Source organism: Lithobates pipiens, unplaced genomic scaffold (assembly GCF_037356315.1).
Source record: "Lithobates pipiens isolate NorthernLeopardFrog02 unplaced genomic scaffold, aLitPip1_a1.2 Scaffold_18, whole genome shotgun sequence".
NCBI lineage: Eukaryota > Metazoa > Chordata > Amphibia > Anura > Ranidae > Lithobates > Lithobates pipiens.
In genome coordinates, this window is record NW_027507758.1 from 33272746 (window position 1) to 33293836 (window position 21091).

Consider the following 21091-nt stretch of genomic DNA (forward strand, 5'->3'; position numbering starts at 1 on the left):
AATCGGCATCGGCCGATTGTGCTGATAAAAAGGCCGATTTAGAACTACAGCGCCACTTGCAAATGACTTCTGTTAAGCCCCTTTCACACTGGGGCGGTGCGGCCGTCGGTGGTAAAACGCCGCTATTTTTAGCGGCGGTCTGCGGGCGCTAGCGGGGTGGTTTTAACCCCCGCTAGCGGCCGAAAAAGGGTTAAAACCGCATGCAAAGCGCCGCTTTGCAGGCGGTATAGCCGTGCTGTCCCATTGATTTCAATGGTTAGGAGCGGTTTAGCAGCGGTGAATACACGGCTCCTTCACCGCTCCAAAGATGCGGCTAGCAGGACTTTTTTCACCATCCTGCTAGCGCACCGCTCCAGTCTGAAAGCCCTACGGCTTTCACACTGGAGTGAAAGGGGCCGGTTTTTTCAGACGCTACACAGGCGCTATTTTTAGCGCTGTAACGCCTGAAAACCGCCCCAGTGTGAAAGGGGCCTAATAGAAGTCAATGCAAGTTGCCTGAGTCTTCATAGAGGCGACTTGTCTCCTCTCTGGGCAGTCTGCCAAGAAAAGAGTAAAGAGATACAATGTTTACACTTCTGAATGAATGAACTCAACTCTGTGTGTAGAGTAGAGCCGCACGATTCTGGCTAAAATGAGAATCACGATTTTTTTGCTTAGAAGATAGATCACTATTCTTGCGGCGTAACATCATCTTTCACATTAAAACAAAAAAAATTAGCTAACTTTACTGTTTTTTTTAATTATTGAAGTGTATTTTTTCCCAAACAATTGCATTTGAAAGACTGCTGGGCAAACACAGTGTGACATAAAATATTGCAGCAATTGCCATTTTATTCCCTAGGGTCTCTGCTAAAATAATATATATATATATATATATATATATATATATATATATATATATATATATATATATATAATTTTTATTTTTTTATTTATTAATGTTTGGGTGTTCCAAGTAATTTTCTAGCAAAAAATATTGATTTTAACTTAAAGAGGAGGGCCGGTTAAAAAAAAAAAATTAAAAGTCAGCAGCTGCAAACGCTGTAGCTGCTGACTTAATAAGCCGACTTACCTGTCCAGGGCGCCCATGATGTCGGCTGCCCGAGGCTGACCCGTCCCTCGGCTCTCGGGTCCCGGCGCCGCCATTCTATTTAAGGGAGTTGCGCAGCGCTTTGTGAATGGGACGCGCTGTGTTCTGGGACACACAGTTCCCAGAACATAGCGCGTCCCATTACCCAGAAGACGCCGCACGGAGGAAAGAAAGAAGATCTCTGGAGGAGGAAGAGGCAGATTAGGATGATGTGCCTAGCAACAGGCATTTCTGGTAAGTAGAAAAAAAAAATTTTTTCATTTTTTTTTTTTTATGATTTTTTTTCTCACTTTTAATGTATTTTTTTTTTCAGGGTGGCCCTCCACTTTAAAGCGGGAGTCCGCCGTTTTTTTTTTTTTTTTTAAAGTCAGCAGCTACAAATACTGCAGCTGCTGACTTTTAAAATAATGACACTTACCCGCCCAGCGCGCCCGCGATGTCGGCACCCGATGCCGATCTCTCGATCGTCTCTCGGGTGCTGCCGCCGCCATCTTGGGTATGGGAATCAGCATTGCGGCTTCATTTCCCGGTTCCCTACTGCGCGTGCGCGAGTCACGCTGCGCAATAAGGATGGTCCCCGCGTTCTCTGGGATCCGTGTGTTTCCCAGCAGACAGCGGGGGACCTTCGGAAAGGGGTGTAGATTCTGCGGAAAGGGGCGTACCTTCTGCAGATATCTATGCCGGAAGTGGGTGCAGATACCTGTACTGTACAGGTATCTGCACCCCCCTGAAAGGTGACAATTGTGGCGCCGGAGGGGGGGGGGGGTTCCAATGAGCGGAAGCGGTGGCTTGTGATTGGTGGAGCGCCCCATATATCATGTGGCATTAGGATTTGATTGGTTTGTCACATAAATAAAAGAACACTTCCGGTAGCTTATGTTACGCCCTCAGACGAAGTCGGAAATGACAAAACGCGTCAGGGCGTAACTATACCGGAAGTGACGAGTGCGCCTCAATCCCTGCGTTTCAGCGATCCGAGGAAATGCGGAAGTGCATAACTATAGGTGCACGTTGAAAACGGTCGTTTCTCCTCGGACGCATTTGACCCAGCGGAATAAGGCACAGTATTTTTAATGCTTAAACAGTTTTCCATTTGGTACGCATATACAGATTTTGCTTTTTCATAATAAATATTGTTATACAGTATTATGCTATGTCTGGGCATTTTTGTTTTCTATATGTGAAAGCCGATTTCCAATAAGGGAGATAACTAGTGGCAAAAGGAGGAAACTGCATTGGCATTTTGAAGGCTTGTTTGTTTCATACGTTTGGTGAGTGCATCCCCATAGGGGGTCGTCTTTTGTTCCACAAGTGGTGATCTATATGGTGGAAGCTGCGTTTCAGTAACAAAGCGAGTGGATAGAACAAAGCACCCTTCTCTCTGGACACTGAACTGAACTTTTTTACTTAAACGCATGTTTTGTAAAAGATATGCATGCGCTGCTATACATAAAAAGTGGACTTCTATTTCATTTTGAGTTACAGGTTTTGTGTATATTTTTTTATATGTTTATGTTTTAAAAGCAGCAGCTAAAAAATAGGTGGTATACCGTGTAAATATTGCATTTAAACACCCAAGAGCGCAGAGCAGTGTGCTATAGGGGCTGGCGTGAATTATTGTTTTAGCACATTTTTTACATTATATGAAAGAATCGCCTATTCTCAATGGGAGAGATCGTCAGAGTCGAGATCGCGATTTTTATAACAATTAATCGTGCAGCTCTAGTGTAGAGTTCTCAGTTTAACCATTTAAAGACTAAATCTTTTCTGACACTTGATGCTTACAAGTAAAAATCCTGTATTTTCTGCCAGAAAATCACTTAGGCTGCTTTCACACTGGGGCGGTAGTCAGGCGTTACAGCGCTAAAAATAGCGCCTGTGTAGCGCCTGAAAAAAAACGGCCCCTTTCACTCCAGTGTGAAAGCCGGAGGGCTTTCACACTGGAGCGGTGCGCTGGCAGGACAGTGAAAAAAGTCCTGCTAGCCGCATCTTTGGAGCGGTGTATTCACCGCTCCTAAACCACTCCTACCCATTGAAATCAATGGGACAGCGCGGCAATACCGCCGGCATAGCGCCGCTGCATAACCCCGCTAGCGCCCGCAGACCGCCGCTAAAACGACGGTAAAGCGCCGCTAAAAATAGCGGCGCTTTACCGCCGACGCCGCTCCCGCCCCAGTGTGAAAGGGGCCTTAGATCCCCCAAAAATGATATATATTTTTTTAGCAGAGATCCTAGGTAATAAAATAGCGGTTGTTGCAATATTTTTTGTCACACGGCATTTGCGCAGAGGTCTTTCAAATGCAAATTTTTTGGGAAAAAAAAATACACTAATGATTTTAAAAAAACGAAAACGGTAAAGTTAGCCCCTTTTTTTTTTTTTTGTCCAAAAGTTTTGATTACCTGTTTTTATTTAATAGTTTTTTTATTTTTTTTTATCTAAATTATACATACAAGTGAACTGATTGGAGGTTTGTTTTGTTTAATAAATGTTTAAATGTAATACATTTTCTCTATCACTTATGAAGGCGGCTTTCACACTGGAGCGCGCAGGCATTGATGGTAAAACATAGATAGAAAAAAAAAAAGAGCTGCGCCAAATAATATGAATCAAAAAACGATACAATTATAAAGAAAAGTCCATGGAAACTTTATGTTATCCAAAAAAGGAAGACGATCGCACCACAGTGATTCCACACTTCCTTATCACTATAGTGTCCCACCACCGACAAAATAGTGCGCTTACCAGACGGTAAAAGCACAAGGAGCGTTTAGAGTACCAAGCCACCGACAGCTCCTCGCCTTCACCAGACACTTTATCCCTCAGAAACGAATGATCCATACACTGTAGCCGCTCCACATTCTCATAAGTAACCCAGTTTCACGTTCATAATGTAAAAAGAAAAGAAGCCTCCCATAGTGTAAAAAACTTCAATGCTCTTTTAATTAGTAGAAATACACTTACATAAAAACGAACGATTTCCGCATGTAAAAACAAGCCGGCCGGCAAAAAACGAGAGCCCGTCCTCCTCTCGTAACACGTGGTGATGTCACAGCGTGCCCTCCCATACGCGTTTCGTCATACGTGACGTTTTCAATGGGGAACGTTTTCAATGGGGAACTTCGGCAGTGGTGCCCATTCATTTCAATGGGCAGGAGTGATGGAGGAGTGGTATACATCACTCCAAACGTGCTGCTTGCAGGACTTTTTTTTCACATCCTGCCAGTGCATTGCCTCAGTGTGAAAGCACTCGGGGCTTCCACACAGACTGCAGGGGAGCCATTTTACAGGCGCTATTTTTATCCCAAAAGTGCCTGAAAAACGTCCCAGTGGGAAAGGTGTCTGTTAGATTTAATGAGATGAAGAGGGGTAGAAAAAAAAAATCGGCCTAACGTATCGGCCCAAAAAAACTCGGCATCATATATCGGCCGCCATGATTTCTAAATATCGGTATCGGCATCGGCCAGAGAAAAACCCATATCGGTCGACCTCTACACATGACTACTACTCCTCTCCAATCCACAATGTGTTCAATTCAAGTCAGGTGATTGGTTACTAATTGTCAACAGATGTGTAGATGACAAATGAGAAGCAAATAGTCTAGCTACAATACAACACTTGAGATACAAAAAATACAGAGACTAGCTTGACATGTGAAGAGAAACATATAGTAGGGGGTTAAGTGTGTCCTAGGGGCGTGTTGCTAACTGTGGGGGAGGGGGCGTGGCTGTGTTTACACATCACTGCTCCAATCACAGGAATCAGAGATCAGTGTCACTGTCACTAGGCAGAACAGGGAGATGCTTGTTTACTTTAGCATCTCCCCGTTCTTCCTTCCCGTGAGACGATCGCGGCGATCGGACACACTGAGGTCCCAACTGGCGCGCGTGCGCACACGTGATGGCACGGCATCAAATTTTAAAGGGACATACTTGTACGCCCATTTGCCTGTCCGTGCCATTCTGCCGATGTACATTGGCGTGCACCGGTTGGGAAGTGGTTAGAAAACGAGTTCGGGACTAAACAAATTGCACATGTCTTAACAGACAGTAGTGCACAGGAACGAAGACATTCTCATTGGTCAGTGCAGCCATGTGTACAGCGCGTCCGCCAAAGTATTCACAGCGCTTCACTTGTTGCACATTTTGTTATGTTCCTGCCTTAATTCCAAAATGGACTCAATTCCTTCTTTTCCTCAAAATCCTACAAACATTGTCCGATAATGACAACGTGAAAGAAGTTTGAAGTCTTTGTAAATTTTATTAAAAATAAAAACAATCCCATGTGCAGTATATAAATATAGGGCTGAAACAACTAATCGATTATGAAATTAATCAATTACTATTTTCATAATCGATTAATCGGCCGGTAACATTAAAAAAAAACTGAAAGTAGTCCTTAATAGCACAAAAAGAGCAAATAATGTCTGCTGTAAATATTACTTTCACCGTTCTACAGTAAAAAAATTAACCCCTTCCAGTAGTGATTATCTGCTTTTTGTACTATAAAGGGCTCATTTTAGTTTTTTAACCCCATTATGTTACTAAACGACTTAGGCCTGGTTCACATCTATGTGATTTATTTTTTATTTATTTTTATTTTTTTTGGTTCTTTTTGCAGAAACGCACTACCGTTCATTTACATGGTTTCTTATGGGACAAGTTCACATCTATGCTTTTTTTTTTTTCAGCCGCACGCAAAACGATGCTTTTGTGGCTTGATGTACTTCAGTGGAGAAGCTGCAGAAAAGCATGTGATGCATTTTTGCAGCAATTTGGGGGTTTATTTACTAAAGGCAAATCCACTTTGCACTACAAGTGCACTTGGAAGTGCAGTTGCTGTAGATCTGAGTGGAAGCTCTGCTGATTTTATCATCCAATCACGTGCAAGCTAAAATTCTGTCTTTTTATTTTCCTTGCACGTCCCCCTTGGATCTACAGCAACTGCACTTCCAAACTTGCAGTGCAAAGTGGATTTTCCTTTAGTAAATAACCCCCATTGTGTTTTTTTTTTTTTTTTTTTTTTTATCTGCTCAACAACAAATTGGCCAAAAAAAAAATGCAAAAACGCAAATCGCAACAAAATTAGGTGTGCAAAAATCAAGACGCACATCGAAAAGCACTGCAGAAACTGATCAAAAGCAAACTGCATAAGTGTGTACTGTGCCTTATGCCGGCCACACGCATCAATTTTCAGATGAGAATATTCAGATGAAAAATCTTTGTACATTCGCCGAATGAAAGAATGTTGTTTGAAATTTCCACTTGTTTTTTAACATTCTGATTTTAAAGTGGTTGTAAACCCTTACAAAGCACTTTTACCTACAGGTAAGCCTAGATTAACCACTTCCCGACCGGCGCACGCCGATGTACGTCGGCAGAATGGCACAGGCAGGCATACTGGCGTACAGGTATGTCCAGTTTTAAATGCCGCCTTGCCATCACGAAGCTCGTGTGCCGGTCGGGACCCCCGTGAGTCCAGTCGCGGGTCCCGCGGACTATCGCCATGGGCATACCCGTGATCGTCTCACGGGGCGGCTGAACGAGGAGATGTCGTTGTAAACAGCATCTCCCCGTTCTGCCTAGCAACAAGTGATGCTGATCTCTGCTCCATGTGATTGGAGCAGAGATCAGTGTTCACTAACACAAAGCCCAGACCCCCACAGTTAGTAACACATCCCTAGGAACACTTAACCCCTACACTGCCACCCACTGGTTAACCCCTTCACTGCCAGTGTCATTTACACAGGAATCACTGCATTTATATGACAATGGTCCCAAAAATGTGTCAAAAATGTCCGATGTGTCCGCCATAATGTCGCAGTCACAATAAAAATCGCTGATCGCCGCCATTACTAGTAAAAAAAAAAAAAAATTAATAAAAATGCCATAAAACTATCCCCTAGTTTGTAAACGCTATAACTTTTGTGCAAACCAATCAATAATCGCTTATTGCGTTTTTTTTTTTTTTTTAACCAAAAATATGTAGAAGAATACGTATCGGCCTAAACTGAGGGAAAAAAATGTTTTTTTATATATTTTTGGGGGATATTTATTATAACAAAAAGTTAAAAATAGTGTTTTTTTTTTCAAAATTGTCACTCTATTTTTGTTTATAGCGCAAAAAATAAAAACCGCAGGGGTGATCAAATACCACCAAAAGAAAGCTCTATTTGTGGGAAAAAAAGGACGTCAATTTTGTTTGGGAGCCACGTCGCACGACCGCGCTATTGTCAGTTAAAGTGACGCAGTGCCGAATCGCAAAAAATGGTCTGGTCTTTGACCAGCAAAATGGTCCAGGGCTGAAAGTGGTTAAGGCTTACCTGTGGGTCCAAAAAATATCCGCGTAGGTTTAGGAGATATTTACAAAAAGACAGGCACTGATGTCTACGGCGCGATATGCCGTTAGTGGTGGCTCCCGCGCACATGCGCGGGAGTGATGTCATCGCTGCTCCGGTGCTGTGAGTGGCCGGAGCAGGGATACCCGGAAGAAGATGGACGCTCCTGACTACAGGGGACAGCGGTGACATCGCTGGCTCCTGTGTCAGGTAAGTGACACATAATGCATAGTAGTCCATTATGCTTTACCTTTGCAGGGAGACAAAGAAGAAATAAACCCATCAGGCTTTACTTCCTCTTTGAAATGAATGTAATTTCTGAGCGAAAACCACATACACTGTCTGAAAATTCTTTTCACCAAGACGTTTTCCGTTTCCAAAATTTTCCCATCACTGTGGTTGAAAATGAATGTCAATTAGAAAATGAAACGAACGTTCTTAGAAATGACATTTTTTTTTAAGGAAGACATTATTTGTTTTTTAAATTAAATAAAAAATTGATCTCGGAGTCTGATAATATTCACCAGATTAAAAAATTGGAACACCCTTAGTGGTGGACTTTTAAATACCCTACGGTATTTCAAGTAACCAGTATATATACAGACTATCAGTGTATCTATGCATTCCTTGTTTTATCTATTTTCTTATTTTTTTTCAAAAAAAAACTCTTTTGCATCTTAAAAATCTGATATTGACTGTATGTGCCTTAAAAGTCCATCACTAGGGGTGTTCCAATTTTTGGTCTATAATTTTGCATGTGGCACACAAATTAGTAAAATGATTGCCTCCCACGTATATTTACCAGATTCACCCTCTAATAGTATATACAGTATATCTCTTCTAATAGTATATAAAGTACATCCCCTCTAATAGTATATATCCCCTCTAATAGTATATACAGTATATCTCTTCTAATAGTATATAAAGTACATCCCCTCTAATAGTATATATCCCCTCTAATAGTATATACAGTGTATATCTCCTCTAATAGTATATACAGTATATCTCTTCTTCTAATAGTGTATATACAATATATCCACTCTAATAGTATATATCTCCTCTAATAGTATATACAGTGTATATAGCTCCTATAATAGTATATACAGTATATAGCTCCTCTAATACTATATACAGTATATCTCTTCTGTCTGTTATTCTCAGAGTGGATTAGAGATTTTGCTCCCTAACCAGATAGTGGTTTATTTATATTTACCACTGCATACAGATATTAAAGATTAAAATGACTATTTTTTTAAAACTACATATTAATTAAATTATACACCACACTTTTTTTTTTTTTTTTTTTACGGTCATTATCCGATTAATCAAAACAATCAGCCAACTAATCGATTATGAAAATAATCGTTAGTTGCAGCCCTACATAAGTATTCACAGCCTTTGCTCAATACTTTGGTGAAGCCCCTTTGGCACCAATTACAGCCTCAATTCTTTCTGAGTATGATGCTACAAGCTTGGCACAACTATTTGTGGGCAGTTTCTCCCATTCTTCTTCTCCAGAGATGTTCCATTGGGTTCAAATCTGGACTCTGGTTTGGCCAATCAAGGACACTCACAGAGTTGTCCTGTAGCCACTCCTTTGTTATCTTAGTTGTGTGCTTAGGGTCGTTGTCCTGTTGGAAGATGAACCTTCCTTGGTTTTTATCAAGGATGTCTCTGAACATTGCTGCATACATCTGTCCTTCGATCCTGACTAGTCTCCCAGTTCCTGCTGCTAAAAAACATCCCCACAGCATGATGCTGCCACCGCCATGCTTCACTGTAGGGGTGATATTGGCCAGTTGATGAGCGGTGCCTGGTTGCCTCCAGACATGATGTTTGTCATTCAGGCCAAATAGTTATCTTTGTTTCATCAGACCACAGAATTTTTTTTCTCATGGTCTGAGAGTCCTTCAGGTGCCTTTTGGCAAACACCAGGTGGGCTGTCATGTGCCTTTTACTGAGGAATGACTTCAGTCTGGTCTCTCTACCATACAGGCCTGATTAGTGGAGTGATGCAGAGATGGTTGTTCTGGAAGCTTTGCCTCTCTTCACAGAGAAAAGCTGGGGCTCTGTCAGAGTGACCATCGGGTTCTTGGTCACCTCCCTGACTAAGGCCCTTCTCCCCCGATCACTCAGGCGATCCGCTCTAGGAAGAGTCCCGATGGTTCCAAACTTTTTCCATTTATGGATGATGCAGGCCACTGTGCTCATTGGGACCTTCAATACTGCAGAAATGTTTCTGTACCCTTCCCCAGATCTGTGCCTCAATACAATCCTGTCTCTAAGACCCCTTTCACACCGAGGTAACTATTGAGTAAATTCGAGTTCCACAGCATAAACCCCACCCTCTCTTATTCTCTCACAGACCTCTGATGCAGCAGAATGAAGGAAGGTCTCCCATCAGCTGTGTTCTATGACATGTCAGAGCTGAGGAGGAGCCTAGCTCTGTGCCCCTCTGATCTGACATCTGAGATCAGGAGCTGGCAGGTGGCACCACATGGTAGTTGGTGATCTCCAAGTCAGATGGCAGTAATCAATCAGTTGCCTACACCCAGCATACATGATATAATTCTGGTACATACTCTGTGTGTTGCTGTGTGATTTGATGGAGCCATACACATAAAATAATAGCTCATGCAATCCACATTTTATTTGTAAGGCTGGGTTCACACTGGTTTCCTCGCATCCAATTCTCATGTCAGCAAACTGAGCGGCTCTCAATTGAGCCGGTTTACACACCACTGGGGCAGCGGTGGTCCACACTGGAAAAGGGTCCTGTGCTCCTTTGGCTCTATTTCAGGTCCGAATTCAGGCAAAAATTCGGACCTGATTGGCACCTGAAAGTGAGAACAGGGACGCATCGGACCCCCTGCTGTGAGCCGTGGCTGCAGCTAGTGTGAACCCGGCCTTAATCTACTCCCACCCCAATTATAAGCATATTCTATCTACCCTGAAAAAAAGAAGGATGTCTATACTTACCTATTCTGAAGTTGCTCTGGTCTGGTCACATGACCTCTCCAGCACCAGGTTTGATGTAGAGGACAGATCGGCGACATCGGCTGCGGATGCCTGGGAGATGACATCACTTATAGGCTTACTATGGGGCATCCGTTGTCGCCTCCTGTATACTGAAGCCGCTATTGGCAGCTGATCATGTGAACGGACCGGAGTGACTTCAGAATAGGTAAGTACTGACATCTTTCCTTGTACAGGGCAGATAGACTATGCGTAGACTAGCAGTAGGAGTAGATTTTAGTTAGGGCATGACTTGCCTTCCACTTTCAGTGCTCAGGTGTATCAGCACTCTCAATTGGCCGGCAGACCTCCTCCGCCAGCAATGTCTGTACCTGTTGGAATGTTCCCTACAACAGAAAGTGTTTCAGGAGCCGGGGTCACAGGTGGTATATCAGATGTAGACCTCATGGCTTCCACTTTCAACCACCTACTGGTCAGCTTTTTCTCCCGAGACGTGGATCTTCTAGCAGAGGCAGTGGATGTTCTGCTGACTTTTTGGTGTCTAGTGATGTGCATGATGGAAAAATGAATTTCATTTAGTTTTGGATTTGTTTGTTAATAAATAATTAGATTTTCGGAATATTTTTCGTATATTCAGATTCATTTTGTATATTCAGTTAATATATTTATTTTCAAATCGATTTACAATTTTTCGAAGACCGCTATATTCCTTTCTATTTGAATCTATTTTTCTCTATTCTTATCTTATTTGACTTTTATACCTTATCCATAAGCCTCGTACACCCGATTGGATTTTCTGACAGGAAATGTGTGATGAGAGACTGTTGGTGGAAAATTCGACTGTGTGTACGCTCCATCGGACAATTGTTGTCGGATTTTCCACAGACAAAGTTGGGATAGCAGGTTTTAAAATCTTTGGCGGACAAATGTGTGTTGTTGGATTTTCCGATTGTGTGTATACAAGACCGTTGGACAAAAGTCCAAAGTACAAACGCGCATGCTCAGAAGCAAGGACGAGCCAGTCGGCCTTGTAAACTAGCGTTTTGTAATGGAGAATTAACATTTGTGACGCGGCAAATTATGAAATATAGAAATGCAGCGCACAATTCTCTTCTTCTTTAATGGGATAATAATGAAGCTGCTTTGCTGGTGATACTGATGGTGTTATTGAAAACAAATTTTCAAAGGGTTTTTTTTCTGGTGATATCAAGAATAATATTATTATGCTCTTCTTCTCCTTTTTTTTTTTTTTAATTTTGGCAAGTTACCACAACCCATTATCCCATAGTTTGTAAGATCAAAGATACAACTATGTTGGTGTCCCTTGTTAAAGTGGTTGTAAACCCTCCCCCACAACTTTGTCCCATGTAAATCAGCATAAAAAAACCCTAATGAACACTGCTTGTAGATATCTCCTTACTTGCTCAGTATTGTTGTAATCCTTTTTGTTCTTTAGAATGACGTCACTGAGCATGCCCAGATCTCCCCTAATTTACGGCACACTCTGTGTGCTTGTCTGTCTTTTATAAGGACTTCCTACGGCACAACACTGAAATCCCACGAGACTGCATAATCACTCAGAGCTTCCTCCTACACCCCATGTGACCATGTGCTATCACATGGAGTGTAAACCTGGGCATCAGACAGCATTACTTATTGCATATATTTTTTACCAAAAATATGTAGAAGAATACGTATCGGCCTAAACTGAGGAAAAAAATTTTGTTTTATATATTTTTGGGGGATGTTTGTTATAGCAAAAAGTTAAAAATAATTTTTTTCCAAAATTGTCACTCTTTTTTTTTTTTTTTTATAGCGCAAAAAGCAGAGGTGATCAAATACCACTAAAAGAAAGCTCTATTTATGGGAAAAAAAGGACGTCAATTTTGTTTGGGAGCCACATCGCATAACCACGCAATTCTCAGTTAAAGCGACGCAGTGCCAAATCGCAAAAAGGGGTCTGGTCTTTGGCCAGCTAAATGGTCTGGGGCTTAAAGCGGAGGTCCACCCTAAAGTGGACCTTCCGCTCATTGGAATCCTACCCCCCTCCGGCGCCACAATTGGCACCTTTCAGGGGGGAGGGGGGTGCAGGTACCTGTACAGTACAGGTATCTGCACCCACTTCCGGCATAGCTATCTGTGGAAAGGGGCGTAGATTACGCCCCTTTCCGAAAGTCCCCCGCTGCCTGCTGGGAAACACACGGATCCCAGAGGCAGCGGGACCATCCTTATTGCGCAGCGCGACTCGCGCATGCGCAGTAGGAACCGGGAAATGAAGCCGAAAGGCTCCACTTCATGATTCCCATACCCAAGATGGCGACGGCAGCACCCGAGAGACGATCGAGAGATCGGCTTCGTGTGCCGACATCGCGGGCGCGCAGGGCGGGTAAGTGTCCTTATTTTAAAAGTCAGCAGCTGCAGTATTTGTAGCTGCTGGCTTTTAAAAAAAAAAAAACGGTGGAACTCCCGGCGGACTCCCGCTTTAAGCGGTTAAAAAAATAAAACAAATAAAATTAGACCTGCTATCTGCCAATAGAACTTAACCAAAAAGTGCGTTCTATGCATCCAAAAATATACCAAATCAAATCATTATTCAACCAAAAAATAATGTCAAAGCAATAACTCCAAGGCCAATAATAAATAACACATTATCTCCTCCGATTTAGCAAACTAGCTGAAAAGCGCAAACTGAAGTGCTTAATGAAAAACACGAATCAACACTCACCAAACTTCTACCAACACGAAATTAGCAGAAGGAGCCCAAAGGGTGGCGCTAAAGAGCTGAAAAACCATGTAGTATGTCTAGTATGTCACTACGTTCATAATTGTTGGCCGACAATTGTGTGTATGCAAAACAAGTTTGGGCCAACGCCCTTTGGACAAAATTCCATGGTTTAGTTGGCCAACAATCCGATCGTGTGTGCGAAGCTTTATTGTATTTATTGCAATATGTTTCCTAGAGATGCACCGAATGGAAAATTTTGGTACCAAAAATGTAGGATGGCTGAAAACCAAATATACATTTTTTTTTTATATAAACTTTTTATATGGACTTTTTAATTAATATCATGAATTTAAATAAATATGAATTTGTTGGCCATTATTGGCATCTTTTGCGCAAGTAAAGTTAAAAAAAATGTATCCCGTTAAAATTTATGTATGTCTTTACACTGGTCCGTTGCACTTCCGTTGTGGTGTTAAAAAAAAAAAAAAAATGTGCTTGCTGCATTTTTGGTCAGTTAAAAAAAACTGCACCAAAAATGCACCACCCCGTTGAAATGCATTCAGCAAGATCGCATCAATAGCGCACGCGGGTTATGTTTTAGTGGTGGATTTTGAGTCCCATGACCTATGAAAAACACACCATAAGCATAGTAAAATCGTGGCAAAATTGCATACGTTTTCAGTGCCATTATTGGCAAAATGCCGATCACACCATTTTCGGCCGATACGTTTCGGCCTCCGAAATTTCGGTGCCTCTCTAATGTTTCCATTTCGAATTCATGTTCAAATTTAAATTCATTTTTTTTATTCACGTTCAAATCTATTTTTGAATTCAAATTCATTTCCAAATTTTTCAAATTGGTTATTCCATAACGTTCTTTTGTGTCGTTATAATTTATTTCTGATTTGTTCTATTGGTTTTGGATATCCGGATACATCTGAATCTCCGAATAACGAATATGTCATCCGAATTACTTACAATTCATAACGCAACGAATTGCATGTCTAGTGGTATCCGTACAGTCTTATACATGCTTTTCCATCTTTCCTTGGGAAATTCTTCCTTTTCTACTTCGTAGTATTGAGATGAATGGCATTCCAGTAATCCTCATCACTCTGTACTGATCATAATTCTGGAAAACACCCCCTAACCCCAACCCTTCCATATCGACCAGATCTTGTATCTCAAGGACCAGTTTACTAACCTGCTTCATGTTTTACTACCTTTTAATAGCACGGCTTTTGCAGCCCTGGTCTTGAGATACAGGGGCCGCTCTGATTCGGCAATTCCCCCCACTGTTACAAGCTAGGAAATCTACATCCCACAAGGTTTACCATTGCATGTGAAAGGCTTACTTGCAAAGAAAGAAGACTTCGCCCCCGGAAATACTCTGTGGGAAGAATTCTAAGCTTTCTGCTATCAGGCTTGGATGAGCATTTGGCCCTGTGTACTATCAATCTTTTTTTGAAGGACCACTAGCCTTCTTTCTATTGGTGAAGACTTTTGTACAGAGAGTGTCTGATATGGCTGCTTCTGTACAGCCACCCGTGACTTCTAAGACCGCTTTTTGGCACTTTTCAGGGATATTCCCCTTTCTTCACCCAAAGGTTGCTTTTCTTGTCGTCATCACTTCTGTGAGTCGTGTCTGAGCTGGCAGCCTTGTCCTGTAAAGCAGGGGTCCCCAACCCCTGGGCAGCGAACTGGTACCAGTCTGTGGACTGTTGTTATGGGGGTCACCATCTAACAGCAGGAGGTGAGTCCTGTCACGGGCCGCGGGCCATTAGCAGCCTGTGTCTATTCTCTCAAGTCTCCCGACCTGAGAGCGACCGACCAGAGAGTGGGAGACTTTTCATAACAAGCGGATAATCACCCGTTTGTTAATATAAGTTTGGCAGCTCCCAATCTGGAGCTGCCCCTGCCCCTTGTGCCACTCTGTGAAGAAGCCACCCCCCCCAGTCACTTGAAAAATTGGCTACACCAATTCAAGTCTTCCACATCAATCAGGACATTATTCTTCCATATATCTGTTTAGCTCTAGTGCATCAAAAAGACATTTGTCGTCACTGCCTGGATGTAGTTAGTGCTGTGCAGGTTTACATTTCATCCACTGCTTCCATGATTGGAAAGACTGACTCTCCTTATTTGTCATTCCTGATGCAGTTTTGTGCACTGGTGCGCAGTCATGTTGGAACAGGAAGGGGCCATCCCCAAACTGTTCCTACAAAGTTCGAAACATGAAATTGTCCAAAATATCTTGTTATGCTGACACCTTAAGAGTTCCCTTCACTGGAACTAAGGGGCCAAGCCCAACCCCTGCTAATCAACCCCCACACCGTAATCCCCCCTCCACCAAATGATTTGGACCAGTGCACAAAGCAAGGTCAATAAAGACATGGATGAGCGAGTTTTGGGTGGAGGAACTTGACTCGCCTGCAAAGAGCCCTGACCTCACCCAGATAGAACACATTTGGAATGAATTAGAGCAGGGACTGGGAGCCAGGCCTTCTCATTCAAACATCAGTGCCTGACCTCACAAATGCTCTTCTGGAAGAATGGTCAAACATTCCCATAGACACACTTCTAAAGCTTGTGTATAGTCTTCCAAGAAGAGTTGAAAATCAGTCTATGGACGCTAAATGTTGTAGGGCTGAAACAACTAATCGATTATGAAATTAATCGATTACTATTTTCATAATCGATTAATCGGCCAGTAACGAAATGGGGTTAAAGTTAATAAATCTGATGATATTTACCAGATTGACCCTTTAATAGTATATACACTATATCTCTCCTCTAATAGTACATACACTATATCTCTCCTCTAATAGTACATACACAATATTTCTCCTCTAATAGTATATACACGATATCTCTGCTCTAATCGTATATACACTATATCTCCCCTCTAATAGTATATGCAGTATAGCTCTCCTCTAATAGTATATACAGTATCTCTCCTCTAAAAGTATATACAGTATATAGCCTATAATAGTATATACAGTATAGCTCTCCTAATAGTATATACAGTATAGCTCTCCTCTAATAGTATATACAGTATATATCCTCTAATAGTATATACCCTCTAATAGTATATACAGTATATCTTCAATAGTGTATATGGTATATCTCCTCTAATAGTTTATACAGTATATATCCCCTCTAATATATACAGTATATCTCTTCTGTCATTCTCAGAGTGGATTCGATATTTTGCTCCTTAACCATATAGTTGGTTATTTATATTCACCACTGCATATAGAGACATTTAAGAATAAATTGCCTTTTTTTTAAAACTGTACATATTAACTAAATTATACACCACACTTTTTTTTAAGACTATTAACCGATTAATCGAAACCATAATCGGTCAACTAATCGATTATGAAAATAATCGTTAGTTGCAGCCCTAAAATGTTGGACTCAGGAACGCCCCCGCAAGGTAACCCCCGGGAGGGCGCTTCTCTGAGGGGGTAATCTGATGCGGGTAGGACCCGAGAGAACCACCGAGGCACCCCAGAAGAGGATGTGCGGGGCCACTCTGTGCAAAACGAGTTGCACAATGAAGGTAAGTATATGTTTGTTATTTATAAAAAAATTAACCTTTAGGCTAGGTTCACATTGCTGCGATGCGGGAACGCCGCGAATCCGCGGCGTTTTCCCGCATCGCACACCTCCCGCCGGCAGTTCACACTGCCCTATGCGGACGGCTGGGGGTGTCAATGTTATGTTAATGACACCCCCAGATCCGTCGGCATATCGCAGTGCGATCTGCCGACTCGCACAGGAATCGGATCGCATGGTGTGAACCCCCATGCGATCCGATTCCGTTGCGGACCCAAAAAAGGGTCCCGTGCGAGTTTGCTGCGGGACCGCTGCGAGTTCAGCCATACTATCTGTATGGCTGAACTCGCAGCGCTACGGAGATCGGATGTGATTTGCTGTGCGAATCACATCCGGATCTCCCCCCGCAGCAGTGTGAACCCAGCCTTAGTGTCACTTTAATTCATCCTATGCATTAAGGTGAAAAAACACCTGGCAGTCATCGGCTCCCCAGCCCCCTGTTTTACTTACCTGAGCCTTTGAATTTCACCTGGGGGAGATGCGCTCTTCCTTTGCCCGGGGTTCTCGACTCTTAATTGGATAGAATGATAGCAGCGCAGCCATTAGCTCCTGCTGCTGTCAATCAAATCCAATGAACTGGGGGGTGGCAGGGCTGGGTCTGACATTCGTGTCTATGGACGCAAATTCTGGACTTGGGAGTGTGTCTGCAAGGTAACCCCCCGGGAGAGAGCTTCTCCTAGGGGGTTATCTAATGAGAGCAGCCGAGGGACCCCAGAAGTCGGTGTTTGGGGGTCACTCTGTGCAAAACGAACTGCACAGTGGAGGTAAGTAAGTATGATATGTTTGTTATTTAAAAAAAAAAAAAAAACGCAAACCGTTACAATCACTTTAAATCCCCCACGTCTCTTCCTGTTCTTTTTCATCCACAATATTGTTAAAAGCTGAGAAAAGTTAACTGGCCGCTCGGCTCTGGCATTTTAGTTATTGAACTTCTGTCTTGTGTACAGGTGGAAATGGATTTCTCAGAGGCGTATACTGATAGATGTTCCTCTGTCGGACATGTGGCTCGGAGAGGTGATATAAAATCCTTGAGGAACCTAATTAAAAAAGGATGCAGCGTGGATGTGCCTGATAACAGAGGATGGATGCCGATCCACGAAGCGGCTTTTTCCAGCTCGGCTCAGTGTTTACAGCTGCTAATTAGCTCAGGTAGGGCAAATAATAAAGCCTTATTAATAGGCCTGTTATGTACATTTTAAGGCTTGTCTTATTGTTTGCTGTGTGTGCTGCTTTTGGTGGAACATTTTCTTTTTAATGGACTTATTCTGCATTAGGGAAGTTGCTCCTTTTTTCCTCGGTTAAAGCAAAGCTTTAGTCAAACAGATAAATGCAGTTTTAAAGTCAAGCTTTATGTTTTTTTTTTTTTTTTGCATCGTTACATTGGTCCAGCTCCTACCCGAAGCTAAAAATAGTTGTAGTAGTTAGCGCTACTACAGTGATAGCGGTGATCTTCTGGGTCCTGTGCCGAGTGGCTTCTCTTCTGCATAGTAACCACAGAGGGCTGCTTGCTCAGCGGTGCCGCCATTCCCAGAACAATTTGTATTTTTTTTTTTTTTTAAAGGGGTTGTAAACCCTCTTCTTTTTTCACCTTTCAAGGTGAAAAAACTTGTGTCACTGACCGGCCCCCCATTCAACCCCCCCCCCCATTTTACTCACCTGAGTCCTGTATTCCCTTGCTGGAGACACGCTCTTCCTCTCTGCCCAGGGTTCTCGACTCTTGATTGGATAGCTTGATAGCAGCGCAGCAATTGGCTCCCTCTGCTGTTAATCAAATCCAGTGATGCAGGGGCGGGGTCGAGTCTTACATTCAGCGTCTATAGATTTGGGAGCACGCCCGTAAGGTAACCCCCCGGGAGAACGCTTCTCCTAGGGGGTTATATGATGTGGGGAGGAGCTCCCAGAGCCGCTAGGGGACCCCAGAAGTCAAGGATCGGGGAGCCACTCTGTGCAAAACGAACTGCACAATGGAGGTAAGTATGACATGTTTGTTATTTACAAAATATAAAAAACAAAGCTTTACGATCACTTTAAGGCCGCGTACACACGCGGGGACTGTTCGCTCAACTTTGTCCGCTGAACAGTGTTTCGGCGGACAGTCCGCTCGTGTATGGGCTTCAGCGGACAGTTTCAGCGGACAGTCTGACGAACAAAGTTTTTCGGAAATTCCAAAAAACTGTCCGCTGAAACTTGGTTTGAGCGGACAGTCCGCCCGTGTGTAGGCTTGTTCGTCAAACTAAGTCTCGCGCATGCTCAGAAAGAATTTACACGCCGAAGGTTGCATTGCAGTGTATAGGACGTCGTTTTCTAGTCCCGTCGTACGTGCCGTTCACGTCATCGCGCACGGTTTCAGCGGACTGTTCGTTCGTCGTGTGTGGGCAAGTCCGTCCATGCTAATTTTGAGCGGACTGTCCGCTGAAACTGTTTGACGAACAAAGTTGAGCGAACAGTCCCCGCGTGTGTACGCGGCCTAAGGCTCAAGATTTTTTACATTAAAGGGTAGGTAAGTTCACCTTTTTGTATGCTTTTTAATTTTAATTTTTTCTAAAGTCAAGCTCCCCTATTCGCCAATATAGCATACATGTACTTTTTTTGCAAAAGTATCAAAGCTTTACATTAAAGTGATTGTAAAGGATTGTTTATTTTTTTCTAAATAATGAACATATTCTTACCTCCACTCTGCAGCTCATTTTGTACAGAGTGGCACCGAACACTGTCTTCTGGGGTCCCCCGGCGGTTCCTCCCCGCATCGGATAACCCCCTAGGAGAAGTGCTCTCCTGGGGGGGATTACCTTGCTAGCACGCTCCTGAGTCAAACGTTTGTGTTCATAGACACAAATGCCGGACTCGCCCCTGTGTCATTGGATTTGATCCCTGGGTGTTGGCAGTAATCCATTGGCCAGCACCCGGTAATCGAGATCTGCTGTGTTCAATCATAGCACAGCCGGGTCGCTGGCGGCGTGCACGCCCCCTACTCGGAAGTGACAGATCAAGTACTAGGTTCGTGATCTGCTGCAGGTGAGCCGCCTTGCCACATATATCTAGATTATACGGTCGGCAAGTGGTTAAGGATAAATGTCCCTATAGTCCCTATTGCAGCGTTGGGAAATCGCGTGTTGTCTTTGCACCGTACTAATAATACACATTTTTCCTCCCCATAGCTTCATCCAAGTCATATGTCAAATCAAAAACATTTGAAGGTGAAACCGCGCTGCATCTTGCAGCTAAGTGTGGAAGCGTACAGTGCGCTAAACTTCTCCTTCGAGCTGGCGCTGATCCCAGCGATCTGACCAATGATGAAACAACGCCACTTTTCTTAGGTAAGAAAATAACCCTAAAACTTAAGCCCTAGTCCCCACTGTGATGCGACTTTGCATGCGAATCTTGATGCATAAAGTCGCGTGACAATTGAAATCCATTCATTTAAATTGCAGCTGTTCCAATCAATGCGACTCAAGTTGCAGCAAACTTTAAAAAAGCTTCCTGAACTACTTTGATGCAATTTCCATGGGGCTTGAGTGCCCCAAACTCCTAAAGTTGCATTGAAAGTCACACTGTAAATCTCACAACGATGGGGTTGCAGCAGTGTGAACCGAGCCAGTGTTTGTGTACTGTAGAGAAGGTGTTTTTACTAGGGGAAGACATCGATCAGGGTGCAGGGTGAGGAGAGTTTCTGAGAGGACGACTGGAACAACTTTAGTTCTTCTGCAATGAGCTTTGAGGATTCATTGCTCCACTGTGCCTGCAGCTACAGAGCTTAAGGAGGGCTTATTTTAAAGCTCACCTACTGCTCAAAAAGGGTTATGTAAATACCTAAATGACCAAAGCCCGACCACGCATGCACCAAAGAAACAGCAGATGCGTAATCAGGCTGCCATACTGTAGGTCACGTGGTCTCTACCAGTGGTAGATTGGCCAATGAGCAGATCTTATATGTATTGTGTATACTGTATGTATTACAGTGCCTTGAAAAAGTATTCCTACGCCTTGAGATTTTCCACATTCTGCCATGTTGCAACCAAAAAAGTAAATGTATTTTATTTGGATATTATGTGATAAACCAACAAAAAGTGGCACATAATTGTGAAGTGGAAGGAAAATAGCATAAATGGTTTTCAACTTTTTTTTTTTTTTTTTTACAAATATCTGAAAAGTTTAATGTGCATTTGTATTCAGCCCTCTTTACTGATACCCCTAACTAAAATCTAGTCTAACCAATTGCCTTCAGAAGCCACCTAATTAGTAAATAGCGTCCACTTGTGTGTCATTTTAATTTCTGTATAAGGCCGGGTTCACACTGGTACGACACGTCAATCGTACCACTTTGGATCCGACTTCAGTGAACAG

The 21091-nt window shown here is 42.8% G+C and overlaps 1 protein-coding gene across 3 annotated transcripts in view; it reads left to right on the forward strand.

The window, feature by feature from the left end:
* ASB3 (ankyrin repeat and SOCS box containing 3) overlaps positions 1-21091 on the forward strand; it is a 301962-nt gene that overhangs the window by 2631 nt on the left and 278240 nt on the right. For 2 of the 3 annotated variants that reach the window (XM_077485559.1, XM_077485557.1), the window contains exons 2-3: positions 17695-17896; positions 19906-20064. In XM_077485559.1, the coding sequence (XP_077341685.1) occupies positions 17701-17896; positions 19906-20064 (355 nt within the window). In that variant the 5' untranslated portion in view covers positions 17695-17700. The remainder of the gene's footprint in view (positions 1-17694; positions 17897-19905; positions 20065-21091) is intronic. The other variant, XM_077485558.1, reaches the window with a different exon arrangement.